Source organism: Apiospora aurea, assembly GCF_038362705.1.
Source record: "Apiospora aurea strain CBS 24483 chromosome Unknown utg000005l_segment0_segment0, whole genome shotgun sequence".
Classification (NCBI taxonomy): Eukaryota; Fungi; Ascomycota; class Sordariomycetes; order Amphisphaeriales; family Apiosporaceae; genus Apiospora; species Apiospora aurea.
In genome coordinates, this window is record NW_027117392.1 from 846,883 (window position 1) to 866,046 (window position 19,164).

Here is a 19,164-nt window from a genome sequence, read left to right on the forward strand (position 1 = left end):
TCCAACCCGCAAAATAGATATACCCTCCTGCATGGGAATTCGTAAGGAAGCGGTTGTAAACGATATCTCTAGTTTCTTATATGAAGGTCTCGCCAATACCGCCGCCCTGTGTATGGATCCCTATGAACCTGACCGTGCAGACGAACCAATGTCACGATGTCCCAAAACGCCGCTGCCATATATAAAGTATACTCTCTAGCGAGTCGTACAGAGCCAGTATACTGACTTATTTATTATGCCAGATGAAATTCCTCAGACTATTCCAATGGTCCGACTCTTTGTAGATGTAGTTCATGCTGCCGCGCATGCTGGGCTGCAGGTCCTCGGGGTGGTAGCGGAAGAGGTGCATGACGAGGGCCCAGGAGGTGGCGGCGAAGACGGGCCAGGCGTAGTGGCTGATTTGGGCCGAGGTGCGCTCCTTCGACACGACGGGCAGGCCGTGGCCGGGCTTGACGGCGAGGCGGGCCAAGGCCAGTACCACGCGCGCGAAGACGTAGATGACGATCTGCTGGTTCACCGACGAGATCTTGCCCGTCTTGGGCGATCGGCCGCCGAAGACGAAGTAGCCGCCGACCAGGCCGGCGAGCAGGGTGTCGTATTTGCCTATATGGTGTTGAAATACCAAAAATCAGTCACGTTGTCCTTTTCTTTCATTATTTTTGTCCGTCCCGTTGGTAAATGCGTATTAAGTAAGTAAACTCACCCTCTTTCCCAGGCGTGGCGCCGTAGTTCTTCAAAAGGTAGCATATCGTCTTGTAGATGGTGGCAAATTTGGCGAGATTGCGCGCGTGCGTCCGCGTCGCCTTGACGACGAGGTCGACCTTTTGCCGGAAGGTGCCGGAGCGGAACAGGAACACCATGACCAGCGCGTGCGGGAAGCGCACCTTGGCTCCGTAGACGGCGCCATTGCGGGCGCCCTTGACGATGGCGAGAAGGTCGCGGTTCGCAGGATCGAGGAGGAAGCGCTCGATGGTGTCCTATTGTTGGTCGCGGTAGGGGTCATGGTTAGCAATCAATGGTTGTCGCGTGGCATTGGCAAGATGATGGGACGGGAACAAGGTATTAGGTGATTGTAGTGGTGATTCAAATAGCGTGGTAAACACACTCACCTTGACGTCCGTGAGTGCGGATGACATGGCGGCGGATGACATCGTGCCTCGGCTATTCGTGGTGTTTGTTGCGAGCGGGCGGGAAAGAGGGAAAGGCGCTCTGGAGCAAATGTCGAAGGTCGCTACGGCCTCATTGATGGTGTCTTGCAACTGTGTTTTTCGTCCTACGCTGGGCCTGATTCGGGGTGGGAAAGGGGCTGCGATGGAAAAGGGATCATGTTGTTAGGATCGTGGTGGCCCGAATGGCCGGTAATCAATCATGGTGTCGTCGGCAAGTGGCATTGTCCCATGTCATGCCCACATGCTTCCCGTCGGCTCTGGGGGTTTAATCGGGAATACTTGCGGCAGGCCACGACACTAACAGACTAGCCCCCTTTCCCCACGAAGCACCAGTTGCAGGCGAGCCGACGGATGACGCAGATCCTGCCCCCCGAGCGACCCTGAGGCGTTTCGATCTGCTGGGGAATGCATTATTTTTCTGGCATGTGATGATTGATATGCATTATGCTGCTTATTGCCGTGCATAACCTCTCAGCCGTACTGCTAGCTTCGAGACCCTTCTTCACCTGTCGCCTTACATAGCGCGGAATAGGTCAAGTCAGCAAATTACTTATTAATCTTCTGCAGTGGAACGCCTTAACTTGCATAGGATAGAAGAGAAGCCTTTTCGGTTTTGGCTGTTGAATTGTTTAGTCAGCTTCGTTTACATGCTCGCGAGGAGTAGCAGCATTTGGATCTCTGAGAATCGAATTTCATTGATAGATCAAGGATCAAAGATCTACCTACATCTTGATGCTGGCACACAAAAAAACCGTAGAACCCGAAATGACGGAAGGAGCCCAAGCAGAACCATTGGAACACATGGACGGCTGCCAGGGTCGCTCGCTCTTTCCCATCATTGCCTGTCATGGAATTTTTATCTATCTCTCTTATCGATTTGAGCGCGACTGACAGCTGCACTCCCACTTCCACCGTTGCAACACTAATAGCCAAAACAGCCCGAACAGGCAGTCGATCTCGTGTGTGTGTGTGTGTACATTCCCCCTCTTCCTCTATCGTTCTGTCGGCGTCTAGGTTTGCTTCTATCGACGCAAAGGGACACATGTACATCTGTTGTCTTTCCATCAGATTCGATCGCGGATGTTTTCTGCATACCTCGTACATGATATGATGTATGGTTTCATGTAGCCAAAGAACAAAGTCTTTTTTTTATCTGTCCTCCAATGGCTTAGGGGTAGGCGTGCTACCCCACCAACTAATGGTTTGTCAATATGGGAGAGTTGACAATCGCTAGGTCGGTTCCTGCAGGGGCGCGATTCGCTAGTTGGAAATTTCGACCCTTTATCAGTCTGCGCACGCCCTTGATCTTCATGTTACCTCCCCCCGTACCAATGACGTTTTCTCCTTTTCCGCGTCCTCCCACCAGAAACAGCTTGCACTGCACCGCCTACGTCAAGTATACAAACAAAGCCACATGCGGTCCTAGACAGAACTATTGTTTCTCTCCCGTTTTACAACCAACTCGACTTTTGCGCATTTACACCATCTCCTACCCCGGATTTCCATGATTCGCATGCTACTCCATCTGTAGCCCAGCTCCTATTTTCGACTGACTAGGTAGGAACTGAAACAAAACACCTGCCGCATTTGGCATATACTTTGTTCACACAACGGCCGACCAACCCTGTCTAATCTCACCCTGGTTCGACAGACGAGATGCCTTCTTCAACGGTTAACGGCGCCGGCAGCAATGGCGCCACTGTCCAGATCCCCGTTATAAACCTATCGTACGACCCCGGCAACCCGGATGCCTCCGCACTGCAGCTGGTGACCGCACTGCGCCCGGACTGGGCAGAACCCGGCGCCAAGGTCGAATTCAAGCGCTTTACAGACGGCATCACCAACACGTTACTGAAATCGGTTAATGAAAGAGAAGGGGCGTCCAAGGAGGACATAGACAACGAGGCCGTGCTGCTGCGTGCATACGGCCACGGGACCGACGTCCTGATCGACAGGCAGCGCGAGACACAGAACCACGAGCTCCTCATGCAACATGGCCTCGCTCCGGAGCTTCTCGCCAGGTTCTCCAATGGCATGATGTACCGTTATCTTCGAGGCACCGTCACCACGCCTAAGGATCTTAGGGAGCCACGGGTATACCTAGCTGTCGCCCGGCGCTTGGCGCAGTGGCATGCAACTATGCCTTGTGTGCACAACGAATCTACCACGAGCAACGGTACTTCGCCTAGTGGTATGGTTGCGCCAAACAAGCCCCCACCCAACGTTTGGACCGTGATGCAGAAGTGGCTAAACGCTCTCCCCAACAAGACGGAGGCGGAACAATCGAGACAAAAGAGGCTGCAAGAGGAGTTCCATTGGCTTATAGAGGAGCTGAGTCAACGGCCTGGTCTGGGCGAATACGGGGTTCGTAGCCTCATCCACAATCTTGAATTTTGGAGAAGGACAGAATGCTAACGTAGCTCTCCAGCTTGTTTTCGCACATTGCGACCTCCTGAGCGGAAACGTCATTATTGAGCCTAAAGCCGCGGGTTCGCCAGACACTGAGGAGTCGGTGGCTTTCATCGATTACGAGTACGCCACCCCGTCACCTGCTGCATTCGACCTGGCGAACCACTTTGCCGAGTGGGGTGGTTTCGACTGCGACTTTACCGTGTTGCCAACGCGCACGCAAAGGCGAGAGTTCATCGCGGAGTACATTAAGGCCTATTTTGCCCAGCTGCCCAACAAGTCTGCGGACGTCGACTTGAACAGTGAAATCGACAAGATGTGTGAGGAAGTCGACGCATTCAGGGGGCTTCCCGGGTTCTACTGGGGCATTTGGGCGCTAATCCAGGCCACCATTTCGCAAATCGAGTTCAGCTATGCCGAGTACGCGGAGATACGGCTGGGCGAGTACTGGGCGTGGAAGGCGGAACACACCGGCCAGAGGAAAAAGAACGGTGACGAGTTACCGGTAAGAGAAAAACGGTGGGCCGAGGAGGAGAGTGTATAATACGTATCGAAACGGAGTTCTGCCGCTACTGGGCTCTCAACGGTGGCGGCTGGGGAAGGAAGCGACATTTTTACTTGCATGAGATACCACTTACGTCTGTTGCTTGTCTACTAATAATCATATCGGCGGTCCCGGGGAGGGATGAATAGAACGGGCTCATTGTACTTTGCCCGTGTGAGAAAATGGCGGGAGGAAATAGGAAGGGGGCAGAGGCATGGAGAGGCGTAGTTGTTTACTGCGATTTGGCGAGCGGCATTAGCATCGGGTGTGCGCATGTTTTTCAACAAACGACCCGCGGCGTTGGAATAGACTCATCGTTGTTAAACTCAACGACCAATGGGAAAAGCGCCAATCATTGTGTGTGTGTGGGCTTGTCCCTCTGCTCGGCATGAGCGAGGAAAGATTATTGAAGAGACTTCATCCATATATCTTACATTGCTTCTTTTGTGAACCACCTGCGCCCGTGACGTATGTCGACGCCTCGGCTCTGTACGCTGCTCGCCTTTCAGCGCCATCTATGGCGGTCAAACAAGGCGGGTGTGGTAGGTAAAACCGGAATGCCCGAGCAAAACTCGACTATATGAGTATCGTTACCTGCAACATGCCACATACGAAACGAACATTTGCTCGAAACAGTCAGTGTGTTGAGGTGGCCGTTAAAAGTTGGTTGGCAGTGTCTATATTGATAGTCTGTTCGACTGTAACGGGAGGAGTTGATATCCCCAACCCGCCGGTTGTACACAGCTTGCCTCGAGTAGGTCTCCATGTGTTTCATGACGATAGCTTCTCTATTCTTTTCTCCCTCCTCTTGATTATCTTGCATACATCGTACAGCCGGTTGTCTTGCGTACACAAAACAAGACAGTGAACTAACTTGGGTAAGGAGGGCGGGACGAGGCATCTTATAGGCGTGCGTCGGCCGTCGGCAGGTCCGCGTCGAAGAAGAACGGCTACGAGCATACCTCTCACATGGTAGGGAGGTGGGAGGTGGGCAAGGTTTCTGGCGCGCAGCATTGTACGACGCCGCAGGGAGCGCGAAGCTGTGTTATGGATAGTCGAGCAGCTGCGGGCATCTGGGGAAAGAAGATGGTGATGGGCCGTGGTTGGCTGAAATTCGGAATGCGCGAGTTGATATATACCGACCGGCTTTGTTGATGCTGTCACTCATGCGGTGACTCCGAAACATGCTACTGAAACTGTCCAGTCCAGCTCAGTCCAAGGGGGTCGGGAACAAAGGGAGTGGGGGACTGTCACCCAGATGTCGTCAGTGGAACGTCGTCGAGCTTGCGAATGGGATCTCGCAGCGTATCAGGAAGGCCCAGGCCATGGCTGCTAGTGCATACAAAAAGCAGGTGTGGTGGCTGGCTGTTTCCTGGTATGTCTCTGCGTCACACTGCATCTTGCCCTCCTCCACGAGAGCTGAAGGAAGGTCGGGGATAGCCAGCTCAACTTCGCACCAACAACACTCGATATTCAACGCAGGCAGTGGGCTTTGGTGACACATGGGGACCAGACGCCGTGAAATCTCAGGCCAGGCAGTTGATTCGTTGACGGCATCTCGCCCGGGGTAACTACAAAGTCTATACTTATATTCATCAAGAACTACCGGCAGAGCTGAGCACGTATACGAGAACTTCCGTAAGTCAAGTAGACAGTGGGAGAATGTCATATCCATAACTCGACGAAGTTTTGGCATGCCCTGGGCTTGGTCAAACAGCAAATTACACGCTCCGGACTGCCGGGCACGTAGCCTACTTATGCTTCACTATTCGTCAATCTGTCAAGCCAACTCCGCACCGAGGACCAACTCACGGGGATCTCCACACGTTGGTATAATACGAGATAGACGAGTGTGAGTCATGATGTAGCTTTCTCTCCATTTCGTCACTTGGGACTTAAGGAGCGTACGGCAGGCAGGCTTCACGCATACCGCGCGCATGGCAAGCTTGTATCAGGTATGCTACACGACGTATAGGCATGTGCATGTAGACATGGTTCACTTCCAGTATTCGAGCGGCTCTTCTCTCATCTTCTCTCACCTCAGAAGGGGACCCCAAAAATACACCGCACAGCTGACTTGTACCGCCAAAGCCCCTATGCTATTCCACGCACTGTAACTACTTCGAATAACGCCGTAAAAAACACAAAAGATATCTATATTAAATCCGAATTCGAAATATACCACTTGAATTTTCCCGACTTTTATAACGCTGCGTTGCTGGAAATAAAGGTAGGTTAAAACATGCGACTCCTAAGCGGCACCTTGGAGCTGTGCGGTGTATTTTTGGTGTGGCTACTAACCTCTCTACCTCTCCCACAGTCCGACTCCGACTCTCCCTCTCGTTCTCCCTGGGAGGAGAGGAGGCCTCGTTCCTGTATCCCCAGCATGGGCTACTACCTAGCATCCGACTCTGGGAGAGGCGCGGTTGTGATGGCCAACTCTATTGAGATTCAGGCTGAAGATAATAGACCAAAGTCTCTTCGTTCAGCCAACGGATCTAGACCATGTACGCTTGGATCTGTGGCGCGGGCGAGTTTATACCTTAAGTTTTTATTTTTCTTCGTATCGTCGCATAATTTTAGCTTTTGTCATCGCCTTCTTTCAAGCGAGCCAATCTGATGATGGGATTCGGTCAGTCTCTTGGGACTGGCTGGCTTGACTGACTGATGTTATTTCCGAAAGAAAGAAAGAAAAAGTATTGGCGCCCCTGCTGCTGCTGCTCTGGTTGCTGCTTCGTCGAACTACTTTGGTTAGTGCTATCTATCTATATACCGGGGGACCATGGCGAGCGACACACGTGTCTGCTGCTCGATCGAAACCGACCATGTTTGTGGTCTGTCTGGTTTGGACCCCCAGCTGTGTGCAAGCCCCGGGTTGGGCAAACGAATTTTCTTTTTACCCAGCGTGGTTGGAAATTGGGTTGTTTGTTTGGCCTCTTTTTTTTTTTTTTCCCCGCTTGCTTGCTGGCTACATGGTTGTTGATGAGCATGGCCGTCACGGACCTTCATCAGTCATCTGTCGCTGTCGTCGTATCATATTTCCCCCGTTCGCCTCACTACAGCCCCAGCTGGGGGAAAGGGCTTTCTTCGGGCAAACAGGGAGAGACAGTGAATGTGCAAAGCAAAAAAAAAAAAAAAAAGCGAGATGACATGGTAGCATCCACATATCCAAGGTGAACGTTTTAAGACCGTTACCTAGCCGCCGGAGCGTGAGTTTGGGCGTGGGTGGGAGAGGAGGCTTACCTCGGCAGTTCTCGATGCGAATGCCACCTTAGCTCCAAAGCCACGATGTCACCATCCTCTCGGCGTGCGGGATAGCTGAGCCGGAGGATAATCCCCATCTTTTTTGGCCTGGCTGGGCGGCGGCAACGCTTTCTTTTCTTTCCCTTCGATGTCGAACGGAGAGTGAGGGGGCTGGGATACGACGCTACCCTCGAACCACGGTACATTGCAAACCACACACACGAACGCACATCGTACAGCTTGTGCATCATCGTCTTGGCCGCAGAGGGCGTGAGCGTCCCTTGCCCACTGTTGGTAATGTACTGTTAGTAGCTTTCCTTCCATCTTGAGCACCGGTGGTTCGTTCGTGATAATCACCCATGTACCCTCTCAGCTCTTCCCATTGCCCATCTCGGAAAAAGGCTGTCTCATCTACATATATCCATATACAGTATCTATCTTGTACATTTAATCCCACCATCATGACCATCGACCAGTCTTGGCGAGCTTTGATGTAATATTAGTACTTGGTATGTGCCGATACAAGCCAGCTTCCAATCTTGTGTTGCTGCTTTAATGAGAGAGATGGGACGGAAACAAGAAAAAAAAGAGTTTACAACCCAACTTCGCGTCTTTTTCTCCATCGAGCTAAAGGATTGTGGGATGGCCGGAATCAAGACGATGATGAGCACATTCACCAGGTTGCGAGATTCGGATGAAGCCTGCTTACGCCGTTGCTGGAATGGCCTCACGCCTGAGAGCATAGGGCCCTGTAAGCCTGTGGGAGCTGAATCGAGTCTCACGTGCACACATGCGGTGGGAATTCGGGACGGGATGGGATGGACGGGATGCGCCATCACCACCACCACCACCACGACCAGCACCTACTCGTTTCGATCACCGCCATTTCGCGACACAGACTCCCACAGCACAGAGAAAAATCTCGAAACCAGCTGGGTTTCCTATCGCGTTCCCTTATCGCCGGCTGCTGGTTTCACGGCCTGCATCTCGGCTCTTAATATCAGAGCAGCCTATCTGGGCCGCCTTAACAGCTGCAGTTAAGAGACAGGGGTGCCTCTTACAGCAGTGATCGGCACCATCGTCAGCTCATTTTTGTCGGAAGTTATCGCAAACCTCGCCCGCACATCCGCCGCCAGCAGCATGGGCGAGGAAGAAGCTAGGCTGCGGGCTGCGGGCTGCTCGAGTTCGAGTGTCCCAAAGTTCCGTTCCATCGAGTTCATCATCAGAGATGTACCAGAAGGGGGAGGACGTACGACTCGTTGATGCAATGCAATCGGTGCTTCTACTACCCGTTGTCTCGACCTGCAAACTTGATATCGTAGCGCCAAGTTCAAGTCATGCGAAAGCGAGTACAAGCACGTAGCAGTAGCAGTAGCAGTAGTAATGGTGTACTCGGTGCTCGGTGGGCTGTGGTGGAACTGGTTGTTGTAGGGTTACCCCGTCCGTCCCCATCGCCGTTTTCCCCCTTCCCTCGTCGTTCCCTCTCGTTAGTGGCAGGCGAGGAGCTCGAGCCGGGAAAGCTGTGCAGCCTGTTTGCTAAGTCTGAGAAGCCTACTAGTATTGGGCCGTGGCGGGGACGACCGTTACGCTGGGCAAGGGAGGGGTTTGCGAGGCGCTGCAGATGGGTGGGCGCCTTTCAACAGGTAGGTGCAGCTTCAGCGTGTGCGCCGACAGTCGGTACGACTCGTCCAGTGTCGATCGTCGATGGTCCGTCGGATGCAATAGGCATGTATGGGGGAAGGCTATCTGCCTGCCTGCCTGCTTGCCTGCCTCTCGCGTGTTTGTGCGCGTGAAGAACAGCCAGTGTACGAGGGGAGAGGGGTGAAGAATGCGTTGCGACAGCGTGTATTGCTTTTTCTCGCTACCCTCCTTTCAGCTTGCAAATTGCCCGTGGGCTCCGGCGGGGGTCCAGAGTCCAGAGCGTCTCTAGAAACCAGAGAAGCGGCCGTGGCGCTGCGCCGTCTGCATAGAATCTACCGGGATTGAGAGACAGTCGCCCACGAGACTTCGAGCCTATCAACCCGAGGGCCGCCGCCTAGCGATTGGGTTGTCCAATGCCGTGGCGGTATCAGTCTCGCCTTTCTTCTTTCTTCTTACCGACCACGTTGGAGCTGCGTCCGTTTTCCCTTCTCTATTTTCTCCCAAAGGTTAAAACAGTAGCTCCTCCGGGCTCAGCTAGCGGCTTGGGACGGGATTTTTGTATTACTCGTGGATCGCCATTATCTTCCCACGGCTGCATGTGTAGTAGATGTAGCTACCTCCGTCTGCCATCTACCGTGCCGTACTTGATTACCCAAGCCCCTTCCCCTCCAGATGCTGCCCACTGCACACATGGCTTGGGTGCATGCAGTTAGCCTATCGGCTTGCCTAGCTCAATCTCTGGGGAGCGAGCGACCTGTTGCGCCTTGCTGGGGATAGCTGGGTTTAACGGCGCCTGGTCTTTCTTTGCAGGCTCCGAGTAGTACATGCACAGCCTTGACTGAATAAGGGAGTTGAATTCACTACTCCTATCAGAGAGATTGCCCAGTGACTTGTACGCAGTAGCATCTGATATTAGCAATACACCGTGATTTCATTTTCCTTACTGAATGACTGACACTTCAATGCATCACAGCGACTGAATGCCCAACTGAGTCTTGATGTTTTGTTTCTGCTCTGGCAAAAAAGAAAAAAAAAAAAAAAAAAACATTAATAAAAAGAAGGCGCCGCTCTAGCTCCAACCCACTTGTGGGTTAGCCTCACCCGTCTGAATCCTCTTTCCGTCCCAGGCTTTTTTTTGACAGGACGAAGACGCTCAAAAATGATTCTAAGCTTGACCGTTGGGCTGAGGTCAATGGGGCAAGGGGGGTCCAAGCCAAGGAGAAGGATACATCAGCCGTTACATCCAATGCCAACATGGGGTGTGTCTACGAATTATAGTGCGTATGATGAAAATGGCTAACCGATCTGTCCCATTACATTATCTTGGTGTTGACATCAACAACAAAAAAAACAGCCGAACAGTACTCCTAATGATCAGTCATCTTGATGTTCGGTTGATCGGTCTGCTTTGAGCTTTCGGCTTCCTCCTAGGTACGTTGCTTTTGGGATGCACGTTTGTCCGTCCTCTTTGTACATACACACACACACACACACCACCGATACAGCCGTGATGGATGGCAGGGGAGCCGGAGTAGGGATCGAAATGCGTGTGGAGGTGGATGGCTGGATGGACATTGCCAATCAGCCATCCATCCTACCTACCTGCTGTATGTACATACAGAGCAGAGGAGAGAGGGAGGTCGATAGGCTTCTGCCGCGACGGACCGACTCTTGGTGTGCGCGTGTGAAGCCTGACCAGCCTGCGTGCAGCAAGGCGGATTAGGTAGATTTGGCATGGCGATATGACTGGTCCTGGCTGCTGGAAAAGAGTGCATAGATACCGGTACAATAGAGTAGCAATCATAGGCCTGCATACAGCCTACTGCAGACCGAGGCCGATGACTGGAGTGATGGCAGCCGAATGCACACATTTGCATACTGCCACTGCCACTACCTGACTATAGTAAATACCCCTGTAACTGCAAGTGGTAGAAACTGTTTATATAATAGAGATTGCATATATTTTTCGAGCTTAACTTTTTTTAGTGGCTTATTATATAAAATATATATTATAACGTGGTTTACCACTACGCGACGTATATTACTTAGCGACGTACTTTTTTTATTTCTCGACCTTTTTATATAAATTAGTTTAATTATAACGCTTAAAATTAATTAAAACTATTCGCTATTCGATTCCTCGCTTAATTTTATATTTTTTTATATATTTACGCATTATAACCTATCTCGCTGTAGATATTATAGCGTTTTTTACCGATCGCCCTCCGTTTTAACGAACCTTTATTTTCATTTTTATCGGGCGCTAAACGCTTTTTTTTTACTTTTTCGTTTTATAACTACTAAAATTCCTTAATAATAAAAGCTCTTTAAAACTAAACTCGCGACTTTTTAACTCTTCGGCGCTTAAAAAATACTAAATTAACCTCCTTTAATATATATATCTTATCACGTATAAAGGTTATTTTATAAACTATTTTAATTATACCCTTTACTATTTAGTTTACCGTATTTAAAATCGGTATCGAAAAGCTTCTTTAATAAATAAACACCCTTTTTTTAATATAAATAAAGTACTTAATTATTTATTAAAGGTTAAACGGCGTTTAAAGGTTATAGGTATTAGCCGTCCCTAAACGAGATAGGTTAAATATAAACGTTTAAAGACGTATATTTAACTTATTAATTACCTCGTTAAAGTTATAAGGTATTACACTAAATACGCTAAATCCAAATTTAATATTAGCTTTTATAAAAATAATAAAATACGTAGTTTTAAAAGCGATAAAGAACTCGAGCTTAATAATATAATTTATAAAAGCCTTAATAAATAGCTCGATTTCTTTCGAATAAATATATTTTAAAAGCGAATAAAATACTATATCGAAAGGTTAAAATAAATACGATAAATAAAGAGGTATATTAATAATAATAATATCGTTATCCTAATAATATACCTCGAATTTAATCGAAATATAGCTTTTATAGCTATTAAGAATTAAGAGGTGGTAGCGACTTTTCGTTTACGATTTAATATATTTATTAAAGTGTTTAATTTAATCTAGGCCTGTCTCGTTATTAATCTAGTTATTAAAAATCGGCTTAATTACTTAATCGCCTAGTAAATCGGTTTTATAAGACTAATTCGCGAGGTAATATTAGTTTTAAACGATTAAAAATAACGGAATATATTAACCTTATAAATTAATATATTTAATCGCTGTTACCTATTCTTAATTATTAAATTAAACCGATTTCGCTTTTTTACGTCGCTTAATATATATTATAATAAGTATTAACCCGATTATATTTATTATAAAGCCGGTTTCGTCGAAATTTTAAATATTTTCGTTAATAATCCTATATTTCGTCTTTATATTCGCGACTAGCGTAAATTAAGTAGAAATAACTTTGGAATTTTTATAAAAAGCCCTTTAATAATCGTACCGACGATTTATTTTAATTTTTAAATCCGGGTTACGGTTAATAAAGCGTTTAATTTAATATTTACCGATACGGTCGCCGCCGTGTAACGCGGTAAAGAAATTAGCTATATTTTCTATATTAGCGAAATTAAAAAGTATCCTTTAAATATTTAAATTAATTATATACTTATAAAGTACCTTTTTTTTAATTAAATTTATTTTACGTCGTTTCGGTCGGATTTTACGTTTTAAAGTTTAGCCGTGGATTTAATAGCGTAAAGTTAATTCGAATATATTATAAGCTTTTATTATTATTTTTTAGTTTATTTAATTCGTTTTGTTTCGTGTTATTTAAATCGTTAAAACTATTTAATCTTCTTAGGATTAATTAAATATTATAGTTATAAAAGTATTACGCGTTAAAGTTTAATTATATTAAAATTGAATTAAGGTGCGTCGTTAAGTAATATACGTCGCGTAGTAGTAAATTACGTTATATTTTAATAAGTTAATATATATTTTTTATTTAATTTATTTAAGTTTTAATTAAGTAAAAAAAAAGTAAAGTTAATTAATTAAATTAGAGGTTAAAAATAATATTTTTTAGTAGTAAACCGGTGACCCACATACGGTTACGTGTTAGCCTTTAAATGCTTATATAGTAGAAACTGTATATAAAATACGAGCCGGAGTCACTTGCAGTTACAGGGGTATGTACTATATGTATGTACATAGCTCTCTACTCTCACATACCCCGACCCCGACCCAACCACCCCCCAGCTCCGGGAACAAGACAGATCCTGGCCTGCAATGTGGGTTCACATCGGAGCTGGGCTGGGGCTGGTGTATCGTTTGGGAAGTATTGTGGGTAACATAGGATATTGTGGCATGGATGTATCAGTCAATCGGGACTGGCAGACTGGAGGTGTAGCTGAAGATACTTCTTGTTCTCTCTCTCTCTCTCTCTCTCTCTCTTGGCCAGATCTTGGCCAGACTCGACAACATCTGCTGCTGCTGTTGTTGCTTCACAAGCACGGATAGGCCAGTCGTGGGATGTCGCTTTGTACATAGCTACTTATTTACCGGCTGTGCACATGTAGATAGCCTGTGTCCATCTACATCTACATACCTACAGACTGACTGATAGACAGCAGGAATATGAGGTGGTCAACTGCCGCTATCACTTACCTACCTACCTAACCTCGAGACTCCTGCAGTCTCTCGATGTATCCTTGTCTCTCTCTTCCTCTTTCTTTACATCTACCTACCACCTACCACCTACCACCTGCCACCTACTACCCGCCTGTCTACCAGCCAGATGGTCATGTACGTGTGTACGCATGTATGTATGGATGTATGTAAGTACATACGTACTGGCACGACCCACAGAGCTGTGAGCGTGCAGCACGTCCAGTCCAGTCGTCAGTGTTGAATTGAATTTGCCCATCTGAGTTGAGGGATGGGCTGCTGGCCTGATTTGGTCTGGTCTTTTCTTTGCTCGCCCCACCTATCGGTGGCCTTACTTTCCCTCGTCGCAGTTGCCCTGCTGACCCTGTCCTGTCCTGTCCTGTCCCGTCTAGTCTAATTGCCCGTTGCTACTTCCCAAATCGTGACAAGTTCCCAATTTACCTCGATTTACTCAAGCTCGAGAGATTGCTGCAACCCAAGGGGGGTGATAAAAAAAATAAGTTCCCCCAATCACCCCCACATGGACCGGAGTCGTACGGTTCTGCTCTCCATTCCCACCTTATTGGCTGTTTATCCTCCCACGACTAGTCTATGAGGCGGTGCGGGTTGCATACTGCGTTTCTTCGTAGATTCTTAATACTTTCCTCCCTCTCCTCGACCCCATCCCGACGACCTCTGTCCGTCACAGCCACTCAACTACATACTTACTCCTTTTTCCTTCCCTTTCTTTTGCTGTCGGGTGTTGTGTGTTTTCTGTGTGTATATTCGTTGATCATGTATCCGGGAAATCCTGATCACTTATTCTTACTAATCGGCAGTTGATGCGCTTCAAGGTCAGCTCCCCGCTTGGGTGTGCGCCCACGAGTTGAGACGTGCGACGTGTGAGTGAAGGAAGGCAAAGAGGTCCAAGGTCCAAGAGGTGGCGAGAAAGAGAAAAAAAGTGAAGAGAGCCAGAACACGCAAGGCACACACACACACATAGACAGCAAAGTAAACCCAAAAAGAAGCCCGACTACAGGGGGAGGACAGCCGCTGGCGTACTGTGAGAGAGACCGGGAGAAATGGCGGCCGACACATATCCAACTGAGCCTCGACATGACGGTCGCGGCTCTCAGAGTCTCGACACTCCGGGTGCATCTGCTTTTGACCAGTCCCTAGACCCCACGATAAGAAGTTTATTCGAACAGCAAGCTGCCATCCAGGCCAAGCTAGCTGCCCTCCTGCCTACCAAACATGATCCCAACAGCAGACTCGAGCTTGACATGCTGCGGCACAAGCTTCGGGCCCTCGAGGCATATGCAGAAAACCAAAGTCAGTCCTTCTCTCCCTTTTTGATCTCTGTCCGCACCGCATCGATATATATATATATATACACGTATATACTTGATTTGGTATACCCCAATACCAGTTCCAGCGTCATTGACAATCTCCCCAAGATCTCGCCACCGCCATACGGCCCCTCTCAGATGCCGAGGAAGCTCGGGCGCTGCAGTATAAATGCGAATGCATCGAGAGCTCATTGATCGACCAAGGTGAGCGCAGCCTCTTTTTTTTGGCCCAGCGTCTCTGTGGGATCTCATCATCTAAGACGTGTGCCGGTCCGAATAGGCTTAGATCTACTTGATCACAACTTCCTCGAGGCATTGAGGCATCCTGCCCAGAGCGATACACCGCCTGAGTACAGTACTTGGCTCGAGAAGAACGTATCCTTCTATGACCCCATCTTCCGCAGCTGGAGGATGAGGGAGAGTCTACCCATAATCCCCAGGAACCAGGCTCCTTTTAAGTGCTGGGACGAGCGATGTCTGTATTACATATATGGCTTCGCCAACTTCGAGGACCGCGATCAACATATGAGGGACCACGCCACTCCTTCCAAGAGAGACTCTGGACTCTCGGTAAACAGCGTGCCGCACGTCGTCTTCCCAGAGCACACTACCGCGCGGCTTTTCAGCGCAGACCGGCTCAAGACGAACTCTATGGTGCCCTTACCGCGGCTTTCCGTGCCCTCGAACCTGGCCCCTTTGGCCCCTGTCGCTCAGGTCAGAGATAGACGAGAAGCCCCAGTTGCATACGCTTTTGGTAGCGACATGCCAATGCAACACCGAAGCTCGATAGATTCCGAGATTGACCTACCACCACTCAAACGAAGCAGAGTCAGCCACGGGCGATTGGAATCCATTGGCGAGCTACGTCTCCCTCGAGATGCTGGACCATGTCTTCGATGCAAGGTCCAAGCCAAGCCGGTATGTTTAATCGTGACCAGCGTTGCTGTACTGCCTCAGGGAGACCGCTAATAACTGGACAGTGCGATTCGCAAGATGATTGTGCATTCTGCGCGGAACCTCCAGCGTCCGCTGGTGACGAGTTCTGGAGCGTGCTAGGTTGTCAGCGCGGACCTCTACTGGTATTGGCTGACTACATGTTGCCAGGTAAGTTTAGTTTGCGCGCTCAGATGAGAGTGGCATACTGATATCGTCTATAGAAATTCTATCCCCAAGACAAGTCCAGACTCCGGTCACTTCTCCCATGGCACGACGTCGCAATATGAACGAGTACTTGGAGCGGACTTACATTGTCAGCCCTGCCATGTCAGATTTGGTCAAGTCGCATCTCGACTTCGATGATGGATTCTGGTGGACGGAGGACTTGGCTTCTTTGCCGATCGCAAATCCTACCACTGCAGCTTACTCGAAGGACCCCGTCGATCGAGCTCCCCCCGTTCTCAAGGTTCTCGCCGCCAGCTGGAACGCCGAAGGCATACCCTTCCGATTTTGGGAACTGTTCAAGTTGAGCGGTTATCTGTCACCCAATCGAGAGTTGGAGAAACAGACATACCCCGTGCTTTACCGGGCAAAGTTGCTCCTCAGAGAGATTTTGTTCTATGATTTGCAACAGACCGAACCTTCTATTAGAACGGATGTTAATATGGCAAACGCTCAGCTTCTTCCGGAGGATATCGATTACGACGGACGAAATCGACTGATATACAACTGCATGACGCAATTTCTGCAGTCTTTCGAGAGCAGTACGATACGCAGGGTGCTTACGGAGCCCAAAAGTTGGCTAGCGGTTTTCCTGTCCTTGTGCATCTTCAGCATCGTGCGAACGATCCTAGCGGATCTTATCTCTACTCCTTCGCGTGGAGGCGCCGCACATACCCAGGCAGCGATGCCAATGCCCACGGGCGCTACAGCGATGCACAGTGTCTACAAGCTTCTCGTCAGCGTCTTTGCATGGTCGACCCCGATGGTACTTGACGATCTGGGGGTGGACATGGACGACAGCGACAAGTTCTTGTTTGCAGCCACATCAGGCGCCATCCGAAAGGACGAATGGCCACAATGGGGAATACGCTCATCGAAGGACTTCCTATTTCGTCTGGGTAGCGGGTACCTGGCCGACAATATTGGGTTCAACGGCTTTTTCAGGCAGCGCACGCCAATCTATCGGACTGTGTCGTACCAAACCCCGAGTGTGGCGACACAACTTGGCGAGCCGCGGAAACCCGTGCCGGAATGGCGACCGATCGAGGCCTGGGGACAGAGGGCCGAAGCAACAGAAGTTGGCGGGCCCGCGTTCGGCTTAGAGCCTGCCCGGAGGCACACCGTTGGAGAAAGCCCAGCCTTCTCGCGGGCCATAGCCAGGGGCCTGGTTTCTCCCAGCAAACTCCGGACATCATACCACCGGCCACCTCTCCGTCGCGTCTACTGCTCCAAATGCAACGAATATCCGGAAGGATTCCGTGGGGAACACGAGCTAAGGAGGCATACGGACGCAAAGCACGCTGCTCTTGTCAAGAGATGGGTATGCACTGAGCCACAAAGCCATAGTCCAAGCTCGCCTCAGCCTGTCATACCGCTTGCCAAATGTAAAGCTTGTGTCACGCAAAAACGGTATGGTGCATATTACAATGCTGCCGCCCATTTGCGACGGGCACATTTCAACCCACACCGGGGCGGCAAGGCGAGCGGAGATTGGCCTCCCATGACTATATTGAAAGACTGGATGCGGGAAGTTCGGCAGTCCATCGATGTCAGCAACGAAAACGACAGCGACAGCGGAGACGAGGAGAGCGATGCTAGGATGGTCGAAGAGTTTGCCATGCCAAGGCAACCTTCATACCTAGAAGCGCCGCGGCTGGCCCCCTGCTCCTCCGCCCCCTCAGGGGCCTCTGCTGGCACCGTCAATAGCGCCTTCGCTCGACAGTGCGATGCACAGCAGTAGCCCTATAGCGCCCAAGATCGAGGACAACCGGAACAAGTGTCCTCACCCTGACTGTGGCCGAGTCTTCAAAGATCTTGCGGCACACATGTTGACTCATCAAGAAGAACGGCCGGAGAAATGCCCCATTGAAACGTGCGAGTACCATATCAAGGGGTTCGCTAGGAAGTACGATAAGAACCGGCATGCCCTAACACATTACAAGGGAACTATGGTGTGTCCCTTCTGCCCAGGCCCGGGAACGGCGTACGAGAAGGCCTTCAACAGGGCGGATGTCTTCAAACGCCATCTCACCGCCGTCCACAATGTTGAGCAGACCCCGCCCAACAGCCGCAAGATGATTATTACGGGCAACAGTTCCCGTGGTGGCGGAGATGCCAAGTGTTCGATTTGCCAGACGCGTTTCGCGACGGCGCAGGAATTCTACGAGCATCTCGACGACTGCGTTCTTAATGTAATTGTACCTACCACGCCAAACCCGCCCCCCAAGGAGGGTGGTGGCGGCGCCTCGACCCCCAGCAAGACGGAGGAGAAAACGATTCGCGTCGCTACGGAGGACTCGGACGACCGGAGCCGACACGAGGATGACAAAGCCAGTCCCGCCTTGGATCCTACGGAGCAGAGGGGGCCAACCGCGACAGCCAGCAGCGCTATGGGAGATAAAATGGACGTCGATTCTGACGGGGAGAAGTAGTAATGAAGTCGAGACGAGCAGCCATTTGAAGATCCGACAAAGTGAAACAGCAAGGGAAAGCGCCCCCGTCAAGATTGGAAGCGGACAGAGGCGGAACTTGATACCAGTGCTTAAAGCGAGCGGGGACAGAGAGCGAAAAGGGGACATCCAGAAGGCAAACCTCGCATCGAGCCTTCTTCATCTTCTTCGTTGTCCTTACTGTTGATAGAATGAGAAGCGAGCGAGCGAACGATGGCGAGAACCCATTTCTCTCCTTCTCCTCGGGAGAAAGAGAGGGAGAGAGGGAGAGAGAGCACGACGGAAGAAACGACTGAATATGATCATCTATGCCCATGATTATATAAACGACCACCTATTCACACACACTTTATCTTACTACTTTTGACGAAAAAACTTCCTTCTACCACCACACATTTTTAGCCCGTGTATTTAGATACCACTTATAGTTATTTAGTATAACGTTATACAGTTGCGGCACGCAGTTTTTATCACCAGGCTTTCGAAACTAATATCAAGCATGGCTTGCTCGTTCATGTACTCACTCATATTCATTCAAAGAAGGCGTGTTGCGTAGGGGGCCAATGTCAAGCTTACTGTCGGTCACGCAGGACGAGTGATTATACTTGAATACTCCCCCTTTAGACAGCCCATCCTCCAGGCAATACTTAT

General features: G+C 49.6%; 3 protein-coding genes across 3 annotated transcripts; 2 read left to right on the forward strand and 1 right to left on the reverse strand.

Annotated features, from left to right (window-relative positions):
* Positions 1-226: 226 nt before the first annotated feature.
* PG986_006847 (peroxisomal membrane protein 4) lies at positions 227-1,136 on the reverse strand (the record flags this gene model as incomplete). Its single annotated transcript, XM_066843069.1, has 3 exons — positions 227-603; positions 704-977; positions 1,110-1,136. 3 exons carry the CDS (start codon positions 1,134-1,136, stop codon positions 227-229), a joined length of 678 nt encoding a protein of 225 aa, XP_066699181.1.
* A 1,689-nt stretch (positions 1,137-2,825) lies between these two features.
* On the forward strand, positions 2,826-4,122 carry PG986_006848 (uncharacterized protein; the record flags this gene model as incomplete). The annotated part of the gene is made up of 2 exons (XM_066843070.1): positions 2,826-3,533; positions 3,598-4,122. 2 exons carry the CDS (start codon positions 2,826-2,828, stop codon positions 4,120-4,122), a joined length of 1,233 nt encoding a protein of 410 aa, XP_066699182.1.
* A 10,516-nt stretch (positions 4,123-14,638) lies between these two features.
* Positions 14,639-18,495, forward strand: PG986_006849 (uncharacterized protein; the record flags this gene model as incomplete). The annotated part of the gene is made up of 6 exons (XM_066843071.1): positions 14,639-14,888; positions 15,014-15,109; positions 15,186-15,823; positions 15,886-16,009; positions 16,063-17,666; positions 17,707-18,495. 6 exons carry the CDS (start codon positions 14,639-14,641, stop codon positions 18,493-18,495), a joined length of 3,501 nt encoding a protein of 1,166 aa, XP_066699183.1.
* Between the last annotated feature and the right edge of the window lie 669 nt (positions 18,496-19,164).